We start from the raw sequence: 12275 nt of genomic DNA, 5'->3' as shown, positions 1-12275 counted from the left end.
CAATTAATTCGGATAGATGCAGTATCGTGCTTTCCAACGATGGTAAAACTGTTAAAGTCCGAGCAGAAATGAGAAAGCTACAGCATATTTGGTGGAGGCAGTATTCATCGATCACAGCAAACTGTGGGCGGCTCATACTGAACCACGATCGAATCGATTTGAAAAATGCATTGGAAAAAAGCTTCGTCGAGCGGTTACGTTTGAACAACGATTGCTCGTTTTGTTGATTAGATATAAATGTGAAAGTTAACATATGAATAAACCAAGACATACTCTTTTAATTTGTGTTGGTTTGGTATTTTTATTGTAAAAAATGAATTGCGGAGAGTTGGTACAAAATAGTAAAGTTTAAGTTGACGCTACATACATATAATGCCTACTTTGGATTGGCAATTAATCCATTCGGGTAGATGAAGCATAATACCATCCAACGATAGTAAAATTGTTAGAATCCGAGCAGAAATGAGAAAGCTACAGCATATTTGGTGGAGGCAGTATTCATCGATCACAGCAAACTGTGGGCGGCTCATACTGAACCACGATCGAATCGATTTGAAAAATGCATTGGAAAAAAGCTTCGTCGAGCGGTTACGTTTGAACAACGATTGCTCGTTTTGTTGATTAGATATAAATGTGAAAGTTAACATATGAATAAACCAAGACATACTCTTTTAATTTGTGTTGGTTTGGTACTTTTATTGTAAAAAATGAATTGCTAAGAATTGGTACAAAATAGTAAAGTTTAAGTTAGCGCTAGGTCAATGTAATGCATACTTTAAACTTGCAACCAATTTAATCGGATAGATGCAGTATCGTGCTTTCCAACGATGGTAAAACTGTTAAAGTCCGAGCAGAAATGAGAAAGCTACAGCATATTTGGTGGAGGCAGTATTCATCGATCACAGCAAACTGTGGGCGGCTCATACTGAACCACGATCGAATCGATTTGAAAAATGCATTGGAAAAAAGCTTCGTCGAGCGGTTACGTTTGAACAACGATTGCTCGTTTTGTGGATTAGATATAAATGTGAAAGTTAACATATGAATAAACCAAGACATACTCTTTTAATTTGTGTTGGTTTGGTATTTTTATTGTAAAAAATGAATTGCGGAGAGTTGGTACAAAATAGTAAAGTTTAAGTTGACGCTACATACATATAATGCCTACTTTGGATTGGCAATTAATCCATTCGGGTAGATGAAGCATAATACCATCCAACGATAGTAAAATTGTTAGAATCCGAGCAGAAATGAGAAAGCTACAGCATATTTGGTGGAGGCAGTATTCATCGATCACAGCAAACTGTGGGCGGCTCATACTGAACCACGATCGAATCGATTTGAAAAATGCATTGGAAAAAAGCTTCGTCGAGCGGTTACGTTTGAACAACGATTGCTCGTTTTGTTGAATGAGAAAGCTAGAAGGCACTATTCACTACAAATATTAAAAAATCAATTGCCTTTCCGCTTTTACTTCTGCTCCGCGTTTTTGCACCCTTTTTAAAAGTAGTTGCGTTTTTTTGCATGACGTCACACATTTTAATGACGTCACTGACCAAGGCGGCCGATGCTAAACCAGCACCAAATGGTATACCGGTAAGTAAACTTAGGTTACTTGACTTGTATAACATTCTCTGGAAATGATGTACAAACTAGCACTAGACATCGCAAACTTATATTGAACCCATCCAACTCTGAGCAGTAGCCTATCATGTTTAGATATCACATTTCTAGAAATCTTTAGTTTTAACCCTTTTGAAAAGAATTTACATTATTTTGTCGCAGCTACGCCGCTAAAAGTTTTATATCACTATGACAGAAGTTCTGTGCACCAGCTTCATTATGCTATTATATTTATCTGCGGTAAGCAACCTGCGGCTCCACAGCCGCATGCGGCTCTTTTATCTCTGCGGTCTGGCTCACGTGATACTTTTTTGTACTAGTTCGTGTCACAATTAAACCATTGTGGTGCAATAATCAAAAACCGAATAATTGCGAAAAGGAAGCACAACACTTTACCTTTATAGCCAGTGTTGTCGATTGGTATTCTGGAGTACCAAAAAGTAAAAAAAATGGTATAATACCATTTTGGTCACGTTTCCCATTAACCGATTAGTTGTGTTTCCCAGTCATGTTAAGAGTTGACAGCTGTTGGAATGGTAACTACAAATCAGTTCTACAGGGTGCGGTCGAATAACTCGAACAAAAGGCTTTCCTGTAAGCATAAGGTTTTGGCAGTGGCTATTTGACCGGCTCCGGTCTTTGAATCTGAAACACTATTTGACCGGTCATGACGTCACTGCATAAGCACTTTTTTCCTTTTCTCTTTCAAAGCAAAATACGAGAAGCGCCGACATAAGTTCTAAATTCAACACGTATTCTTCAACTCAGTCCGTGGCGCGAAGGGTTCGTCTCTGGCCACCAATCTGGAGGGGATGAGTTCGATACTATCCGGAAGCATTCTTTTTTTCATTTTTTTTTTATCTAAATTTTGACCCGAAGCGCATTTATGTGGTCAATTTTTAATTTGAGTAGCCTACAGTCCAAGTTAGTTAATAGTTCTCAAGTTAGTTATATACAATACTTCTTTTAAAAGAAATGATAATGGTAAAACCATTTTTTAAAGAAGTTTTATATAACTAACTTGAGAGAAAAATGTAGGGTCGTTCGGCAACACACGTTCACTTATGACGGTCGGAAAATTACCAAGAGAAATTCTCAAATTCCAGCAAATTAAAAAAACTCTAACATTATTACTCACATTTGAAAAGACATAAAAAATGGGCTGTAGGCTACTCAAATTAAAAATTGACCACAAAAATGCGCTTCGGGTCAAAATTTAGATAAAAAAAAAATGAAAGAAAAGAGTGCTTCCGGATAGTATCGAACTCATCCCCTCTAGATTGGCAGCCGGAGACGTATCGCACGCGCCACAGACTGAGTTGAAGAATACGTGTTGAAGTTAGAACTTATATCGGCGCTTCTCGTCTGTTGCTTTGAAAGAGAAAAAGAAAAAAGCGCTTATGTAGTGACGTCATGACCGGTCAAATAGTGTTTCAGATTCAAAGACCGGAGCCGGTCAAATAGCCACTGCCTAAGGTTTTTGCTGTAAGCAGTCAATTAGATGGTGCGGCTCAGAGCAGGTTTTAGTTTGATGGAGACGACACCAAATGGCTCTTTCAATGCTAAAGGTTGCCGACCCATGCTATATATGTTTGGCACAAATAATGCACTGTAGCCTATACATTTTATAGGTCTGTCATTTACTTCTAAGAAATAATGGTTTGCTCATTCTCGCTGTACTTTCATCACCAATTTTTTTTACAGATTTTGTTGGCATGTATTGAAACTTATCTTACTTCAATAACAAGTCAAAAGGCTTTTATTGCAAACACAGCTGCTATGTTAACACAATTGTTGAGCTTGTGGATAATGTTTTAACAAGTTATCACCTTTATTCGCTAACGCGGGTCAGATCAAATGACCTCGTGTAATGTGGAACACATGTTTACCCAACCTTGCGCTTAAGGCTACTGATGTGGAAAGTGATGGAAGACGCCTTAGGATTGTTCGAGATCCACCTGGCCAAAATAGTGTGTACATAGCTTCCGGTAAATATACTCACTTTGATAGCACATGACTAGGGAACTTCTGAAAGCTAGTGCAAACCGCTACCACAACAAACTCGCATCATCAGGCTAAAGCCGTAATGGCCCGTTTTGGCGAGTCCGATTCGGAGAGTTCCCTATTTCGAGACAGGCTTTTTCGGAGAAAGCCCTTTTTGGAGATTTTTTGTGAAATCGTGCAGAAAAGGGAACTTTTGTGCACGATTTCAATGTCTGGCGACGTTAAACGATGTAAAAATGACAAATGGCCTGGAGCTAGGATACTGTACTGAAGTTGAACTTGACCAATTAAGCAGTTGCAAACATATTTCCTTTTGATGAAACCTATAGGCTACCATGTTTTGTTTGCCTTTACATTACATTCAAAGTTTTGTTGACATCAAAAATTCTTTGACTGTTTTGAGTTACAGCATCTTTTTGTGAAAAAGGTTGTTTTGATGTAAAACAAATAACTTAAATTTAAAACTTACAAGCTGAAGGCACTCAAAAGTCAACACTGGATGAGAATTATCATACAGTATAAAATCAACAAATAGCTTATTTAAAAAATGAATGACATAACGAATGACATAAACATGACGCAAAGAAAGTAGATGCAATCGATGCATCTATTATATAGCCCAGAATGTGTATGATGCTGTGAAACGGCTGCACAGCTAAAATGTTTCGAAACTACTGCCATAGCTTATGCATACAGATGGTCTTGACAACAATCCAATTCCAATCGATCAATGCATTAGAAACATCAACAATCCAATCATTCATTTCTCTACTGTAAGGGAACGTTCAAATATTATGTAACGCCTTAGAGGGGGAGGGGGGGTTTATGCAAAGCGTTACGTTAGCGTCACATCGGGGGGGGAGGGGGTTCAAGCAAAACGATACGTAACGCTTTCGAGTACGGAATGGTAGTTTTTTGTGCTGAATTCGTAGTGAAAAAGCGTTACATGGGGGAGGGGGGGATTGAAAAAAGCGTTACGTTGACGTTACATGGGAGAGGGGGGGGTCAAAAATTTGAAAAAAAGCGTTACGTAATATTTGAACGTTCCCTAAGCTAATTGCTTTCAATATACATATGCCACTGTGATTTTACAATTCTCCAAAAAGGGTTTTCTCCGAAACAGGCTGTCTCCGAATAGGGAACTTTCCGAATTGGATTCGCCGAATAGTAGCAGGCCCGGCTAAAGCACATCATTAGTATCTACATTGTGAAATAGTTATGTTATGAAGTTATTAAAAGTATTTGAAAAACATTGTTGCCATTTTTCTTTAGGTACGAAGTGGTGAGCTTTTTTTAGTTTAAAGGTTTCAAGCTGCTTTTAACAGCTGAAATTGGTTTGACACAGAGGCCAACATGCATCATGCCTGATATCTGGCATATTATTTGTGAAGGATAGTTCCTTTAGGATGCTGTATGGGTACGAGAGCGTGTCCACACGCCGTTGAGTCATGTTTACCTTAGACTTTTAAGAGGTTAACTTTCTGCATTACTGCATCAACTATTACTGGCCACAAAGCTAGGTTTCTCTGGGAGACAAGACAAGAACCTGTGTCGTGCACATGTAGTAGCAGCCCATGCCAGCCCGTGCACCTACGATGTCCAGAGACTTCTCTGTAGGAGCCAGGTAGGGCTGGAAGCGAGAATGCAGCTAAGGCTACTACTACCATCTGGGTACTTCTACAACAGTCTACAAGCTGAAGCAAGCACGAAAATGAAGCAGAAACAACCCCTCTCCCATTTAGTAAAAGATTGCGAAATTCTGAAAGCAAACTAAAGAAATATGAAAAAGTAGTAACTAACGAAGTTTTAAGGCAATTATAAGCTTCGTGAATTCAGCAAGCCAATCAACTAAATGAAGCAAACGTTTTGATACGTTGCAACAGATTCACTTATTGTATTGTTTTTGGATTTATGTCAATACAATAAATAATTGCTTTTTATCAAGTACCGGTAACATGAGACATAATGAAAATTGGCTTGTTTTTTTATATGTACTTTATGCAGCACATATTATGCTACTTTAGACTATAATACAGTACACACTTACTGTACCGTATGTGTCTTTATTTTGATATAAATTAATATTTACAAATTTAATGTACATGCTAGGTGACCCAAAAAGAGAAACTTATCGACTTTCCACCTTCAAAGACTTCCCACAACATGTCAGGGTCAACACATGCAAGTTGGCAGCCAGTGGGTTTTATTACACTGGCTACAACGACAGGGTTAAATGCTTTAGGTATGTTCTATTTATATACCAAAGGTGTTTAATTTCGTCTTCAATATTAAATTATATTATAATATCAAATATAGTTATTACTATCTAAACCCTTGACAGCCTGTTTCACCCAAAGGAAGATCATCAGAAGGTCCTTATTCAAATAGAATCTATATGAATAAAAACCTTCTGATGATCCTACGTCGGTAACGAACTAAAAGTATGCTAATTTCGAAGACTGGATTCGGATTCAGCACCCCAAAATTACCTGAAATCAGTTGTCAAAGTCCAAACAGCGGGAAAAAAATCTTTTTTTGTAGACCAGTGTTATATGAGGTAGATATTAACAAAGACCGGTCACATCTTGCTTCCGGTGCATCACTAGTAATGACATTTCTTGTATTCAGTTGCGGACAGTGTGTAGATTCTTGGGATATTGGAGATGATCCCGAATCTCGGGATTGGCACAATGCCAATTGTGAGTGCATAAACGGAACAAACGAAACAAACATCCCGATAAGTAAGTCAGCTTTGTGTTGGATATGATGGTGAGCTACACATTATCGTGACCACTTTGTCGAGTTAGTGTTGTAGGGGATAGCCATGTAATTTGAACCAACAACCCTTTCTATGTTGTAAAAGTGTTTTTGGTTACGGTTTGTAAACAAATCGAAACAAGAGTTAAAATAATTGAAATCACCAAAATCTCGGTGCATTTGATTGGGATACGTGGTAGCTTTGTTCAAATTTGTTCCACCCTTCAAATTGATCTAGTTTTGTGACGGCTTGAGATAAGCGGCTGTATTCTAGAGCATCAACCAATAAAGTCTTAAATTATGCCGGACACTGTTTAGTGACTTAGGTTAAAGGGTAGCAGGTATAAGGATTCCATTTGTATTGTGTGTTCAGTATATATAGTTAATTAATCAGCATTGTTTGATGCAAGAATGGGAGTGTGTAGTTTAGAGTAAACAACAATGTGTAATTTAGACCAGTTTTTTGGTATTCACTAAAGGTTGCTTCTTGTTATATATACTGTATGTTTTAGCCAGGTCATTTAAAATTACACTTCAGGTTTATTTGACAAGTTTTAGCACGGTACTAAATAGTTGTATTATACACCAGTCTATGTTGTTAAAAGTCGACGGGAATATTAATATTTGTGACCAAGAATTAGTGAGGCCTATAAAAGCAGTTAAATAGTTTTTAGAATGTAATTCATGTAGCACAATTGCAATCATTTGTGTGATTTTGCAAAACAATTTGCATTTTTTTTTACATTTTCTGTGATGTAAACTACACTCAAGAGTGCAATTTGGACTATTTTTAATTTCTTGTTTTGTTATTATTTTATTTGTTTTTAATAATTTTGAACGACTCTTCTTGGTAAATATGCTATGTAGTGCCGTATGTGATACCTGTATTAAAAACATTGGCATTAATTTTGTGCCGAACTGTTTTTTTTTTGTGCCGAACATGTGCCGAACTGTTCTTTATTACCACGTTTTTTATTACCAAGTTTTTGTACAATTGCAATTCTGTTTTTTTCAGGTTTTATTGTGCTTTGTCTTCAGATTATACGATTGCTTGAAGTTATCTTAAGTGATCAATTCGCATGACACGGTGGCAATACAAGCATTGTGTACATCACAAGACGTTGTCGTAATTCGATAATGGTTCATCGAAAAATTGTTAAAGTTGTCTTTTAAAATATATTAAGCCACCCGTTTGAAAAAACAAACCAAATTTATTCAATTCCTTTGTCTTAGTTTATTTGTTTCAAATTGATCATGCATGAACTTCTGTTTCAGCTTCACTGCCACGTACGCTACAGAATAACAGGCCTAGAATGCAACCAACAAATTCCAGAAGACCTGAGTTTGAGTCACACACTTCAAAACCTGTTACTTTTGAACATGCTCCTCAGTTTTCGACTGGCTTGGCTGGCACGTCCAGGTGCCAATCTGATAGCGCATATACCAGTGCTCCATATAGTCCACCACCTAGCGTGGTAGCCTCATTTACAGCTGGCACGGTGGAGAAAAGTAGACCAGAAGAAACGAATAGAAAGCAAGAGGGAAACACTCGATTGCTTTTTTCCTGTTTAAAACCCATAAATCCCCTCATGAGGAACAGAGAAACTCGTCTTCAAACGTTTCTCGATCGTTCAACGACTTGGCCGGCACACAGAATTGGAGCCACACCACAAGAGATGGCGGACGCTGGGATGTATTATCTTGGGGAGAGAGACCGTGCAAAGTGCTGGTACTGCAATGGAGGACTCCAGAACTGGGAACGAGATGACAATCCATGGGAAGAACACGCTAAATGGTTCCCGATGTGTGCATTTGTTCACCAACAAAATGGTTCAGAATTTGTTCGTCAAATAGTTTCTAGATATCCCAATCTCAGGAGACCGACTTTGCGGAATCCTGTTTATTTAACACAACCGGGTCAAATAGCTGGAACATCAGGCACAAGGTATACAGTGTGATATGTTTGTAATTATAACTTTGTAGTTTAACGAGGTGATGATTTAGAAAAATTCTTTGTCAAAAAGAGGCTTTGATTTAGTTTATTAAACTTAAAGTTTTCTACAATAACATACTTCTGGAAACTTCTCAATATACCACTTGCTGACTTTTTGTTTCCTTTGATTTCATATGTTGAACGTTTTCGGAACTTTTTCGGTAGAAAGTCTTAATTAGTCACTGACTTTTCTTTTTTTCAGATCTTCTGCTCCGTCTTCTGCTACAACTCGACGAGGAGGTGACAACCCGCAAATTATTGACGCAAGGAAAGAAACGAAAAACATGGAAGAAATTGTTGAAAGAGAAATGGTGACGTCAGAATTAGTTTCATTAGCAAGAGAAATGGGATTTGAGGATAAAGAAATTAAAGAAGCACTAAAGAGGTTTGCATAATTTTTATCACAATTCTTTTAATCAATCAAAGTTCAGAAGTTAATATCTATTCCAAATAACAATTATATAATAAATTTGTCTAAAACAAAGTGTTAGGTCAAAAATTTTTATGTGCTTCACTTTGAAATGTATTAAGAAAAACTTGCATCAATTTGGGTTTGTGAAATGATAATTTACATTATGTCGTAATTTTTCATCTTTCAGAAAGTACGAATCGACTAATGAAAAATTTTCAAACTTGGAGAGTCTAGTGGATGCAATCACGTCTATAACGGATGAAGATCACTCCGATACTGATGAGAGTCCAGTATCTGAAAGTGAAGGTCCGTCTTCTTCAGGAAATGATCATTCTCCTCTGCAGGAGATGAAGCGTTTGGAAGAATCTAGATTGTGTAAAGTATGTCGCAAAGAATTGTCATCCATGGTGTTTATTCCTTGTGGACACCTGGTCTGTTGCATCCAGTGTGGGCAAAGTGCAAAAAGATGTCCTGTTTGTAAAACATTCATTAGTAAAACACTCCAAGCCCTTTTTTCCTAACTTCTCCAATGTATAGAATAGAGTGTCCCATGTTTGGTCGACTTTTGAGGAAATATAAGCTTAGGTCATATTCTAAAATGGATTTTCAACGCCGAATTATGACATCACCTTGAGGTATTACCTAAAGAATTTGTGAAATTTTGGCCGTATCTATAGACTGGTAAGAGATAGAGAGCTGGGACTTATTTCAGACTTCCCGGAAGGGTCGGTTTCCTATCTGGTTTGAATACATGGTTAAGTGCTAACTACAACAGAAAACGAGTTATTTAGAAAACATGCCTTTTGTTCATTTCGTCTAAAAAAAAACAGGATTAAACCGAAACGTAATTCTGTCTAGTCTGATCTGGACCTTGCCTACGAATATAGATGGCCCAGACACCAAACGCAAGCCTTCATAACTGAAGACTGAAGTCGATTGCAAATAAACGCGTTACTTATGTCCTACATTTGCCTAAAATGTTTTTTTTTTTCAAATGTTTTTATTCAATTGTTTCAGTGTTCAAGTAATGTTATATAATGAGGAGCTTTGATATGAGAAAAAAATATCATTTTATCAAGCAATGTGCAAACACAATTCATTGTCTCAAACATTGAATAGAATTCTGTATATTATGTAGATTCAATAGTTTTTCATTGACGGGTATTACTTTATCAACTATCAATATGCTAACATTCAAGTAACACGTTTACTAATATATAACACGTTTACAAATATTAGGCAAATATAGAACCCAAGTAACACGTTTATAAGCAATCGACCTTCGCCTTCAGTTCTGAAGGTTTGTGCATCGTGTCTATACCAGGGGTACCTAATCACCGAGTCGCGACGCAGTGCCGGGTCGCGACCCTAACTAGCTAAACTAACGGAAGATGATCTAGCTTCTAGCTGATCAAAATCGATTTTGAACTGTTTATGATTGAATTGACTCGTGTGAAAATAAATTCGTTTGTATTACAAGACGTGTAACCGAGTCGTTCATATCAAGCATTGTTGTGAGATCGGCACATGCAAGAAGTATTTTATTTTCTTGATGTTTCATGCTTCAAATTGCACTTATAAATAATTTTACTTAATCAAAGCCACGTTTTTTATTACCATATTGTTCTTTGTGCTTCATATTTTTGAAATGACAACTCGTGACCGAAATGAAGAGAAGCTAAAAGTTCTTTCGTCTGAGAAAACAAATTAATAGTTTTCTCTGTACAGTCTAAACCTTCAAGACGTTTGGCTAAGCTAACACACACAACAATATTTCAATCAAAGTTATAATTTATGTTGCCGAACCGATTTTGTGCAGTAGGACTCCTCAGCACAACTGAATCGAAAATAAAACATTACAATAGATTAATATCAGCACAACTTTTAATCATAGATACGGTTTTCTAGTTTTCCATTCTTTGTCACCTATTTCTGACGTATTGGCTGCTTTTCCCTCTGCATGTGCTGATATTATAATCATTCGCTATCTCCGATTGCAGCAGATTGCGCATCAACATGGGTTACTTGACAGGGTTCCATGTGATTTTATGAGCCGTACTGCTTCCATGCTGGCTCAAGGCAGATTGGAAGAGGGTGATATGTCACCAGATTATTACCCGATTTATCCTCACTGCGTTATGCAAGAAAAAACACAAGCGGTGCCCTTTTTGAAGTCTTTGGTATGACCCGACCTGGAATCGAACCCAGGGCTGATATTGCTGTGCTGATGTGCTGTTATTAATTTACTGTCATTTTTTCGTTTCGATCCAGTTGTGCTGAGGAGTCCTATTGGTCAAAAACCGGTTCCACAACATAAATTATAACTTTTATTGAAATACTGTTGTGCGTGTTAGCTTAGCCAAATGTTTTGAAGGTATAGACTGTGGAGAAAAAAAACTATTAATTTGTTTTCTTAGTGACTGCTTCTGTGTTAGGTAGATCGCCCATTTGAGGAAGTGTCTCAGCACCAGATCGCCTTTCCCAATTAGTTTTTTCCACTTTGACAACGTGCAAATTGGAGGCCTGAAGGCTGATGTAATTTCGATTTTGAACTAAACTAAATTTACTTGATAGGCCTATCTCTTTGAAATGATATTTTTCAGACTCCAAATTGCCAAAGTGCGATCACTGAAGCTCAAATCACAACAAACCTCTTCATATTTCATTGAATGCGAGAAAAAATACTATTTTATTGGAATAAAAACCTTCCAAAAGTTTCATAGTATATTAGTGTGGAAAAGCTGTATAGCTGTATTAAAAGCTGTACTTTGATTACAGAGTTTGTATTTTAAAATGTTTGTAATACGTTACTTTTATGTGTTTTGCGCGTCAAAACATTGTCAATTGTTATCAATGACGTCTGTAATGAGATACCGACCAGTAGAAAACTCTCGCCTGGAACCTGTTTCGCTCTCTTGTTTAAATCAACTAGATTCGTTTTGAGATTTATGGTGATGACCTTGTTCAATCCAGGTCACGACTGCAGTTGGAATTTTGAGGAATCTCAGTTTGAAACTGTGGAATTTCAATTGCGATGCAGAAATTGTTTTTGTACATAAAAATTGGAAAAATTTACAAGCTGAAGCTACCAAACGCCAAATAAACCAGCAGGAAACCATAAAAACGATCTTCGATTGAGACCGAAAGTGGTTTCTTGGCGTTTTTTGTTTTAATATTGAACTGTAATTTATTGATGTAGTTTTGTAAATACTGTACTTGCTTCAAATCTCATAACGGTGATATTTCATGCATCCTAATTTTGACTTGAGTCAGTATTTTACCGAGCATTAGAACATGCTTTGTTTGGTTCATGCGATTATGTTTTCTCACTTGCTAACATGAAAAAATCTATTGATAAAAAAATCCCTTGAATTTACAATTTCAGGTTCGCAATTGGCTAAGTACGAATGCAAAGCAAATGATAATAATCATATTTTATTTTGCGCCCATTGCGATGACATACAATACAACACACTGCGATCATGA

The 12275-nt window shown here is 37.0% G+C and overlaps 1 protein-coding gene across 2 annotated transcripts; it reads left to right on the top strand.

Annotated features, from left to right (window-relative positions):
• The first annotated feature begins 3436 nt into the window (after positions 1 to 3436).
• On the top strand, positions 3437 to 12275 carry LOC145779287 (baculoviral IAP repeat-containing protein 2-like). Of its 2 annotated transcripts, none has more exons than XR_014290547.1 (7): positions 3437 to 3611; positions 5737 to 5869; positions 6256 to 6368; positions 7660 to 8329; positions 8580 to 8762; positions 8977 to 9424; positions 11763 to 11879. XR_014290547.1 is itself a non-coding variant. In XM_082590830.1 (7 exons), the coding sequence occupies exons 1-7, from the start codon at positions 3494 to 3496 to the stop codon at positions 11925 to 11927; spliced, it is 1575 nt and encodes a 524-aa protein (XP_082446956.1). In that variant the 5' UTR covers positions 3437 to 3493; the 3' UTR covers positions 11928 to 12275. The 2 variants fall into 2 exon arrangements, 1 of the variants encoding a protein (XP_082446956.1); XM_082590830.1 differs by having other exon boundaries at positions 8977 to 9169; positions 11763 to 12275.

This window comes from Aplidium turbinatum, chromosome 11, assembly GCF_918807975.1.
Source record: "Aplidium turbinatum chromosome 11, kaAplTurb1.1, whole genome shotgun sequence".
Classification (NCBI taxonomy): Eukaryota; Metazoa; Chordata; class Ascidiacea; order Aplousobranchia; family Polyclinidae; genus Aplidium; species Aplidium turbinatum.
Note: the sequence above shows the minus strand (reverse complement) of the source record. Positions and strands in the feature narration are given on the sequence as shown.

What these genes read in the sequence shown, in the direction of transcription:
- LOC145779287 (XM_082590830.1), top strand. Translation starts at nt 3,494, where the DNA reads ATGTGGAACACATGTTTACCCAACCTTGCGCTTAAGGCTACTGATGTG. An exon ending in GACAGGGTTAAATGCTTTAG is followed by an intron (nt 5,870 to 6,255) that starts GTATGTTCTATT and finishes TCTTGTATTCAG; the next exon opens with TTGCGGACAGTGTGTAGATT. An exon ending in GCTGGAACATCAGGCACAAG is followed by an intron (nt 8,330 to 8,579) that starts GTATACAGTGTG and finishes TCTTTTTTTCAG; the next exon opens with ATCTTCTGCTCCGTCTTCTG.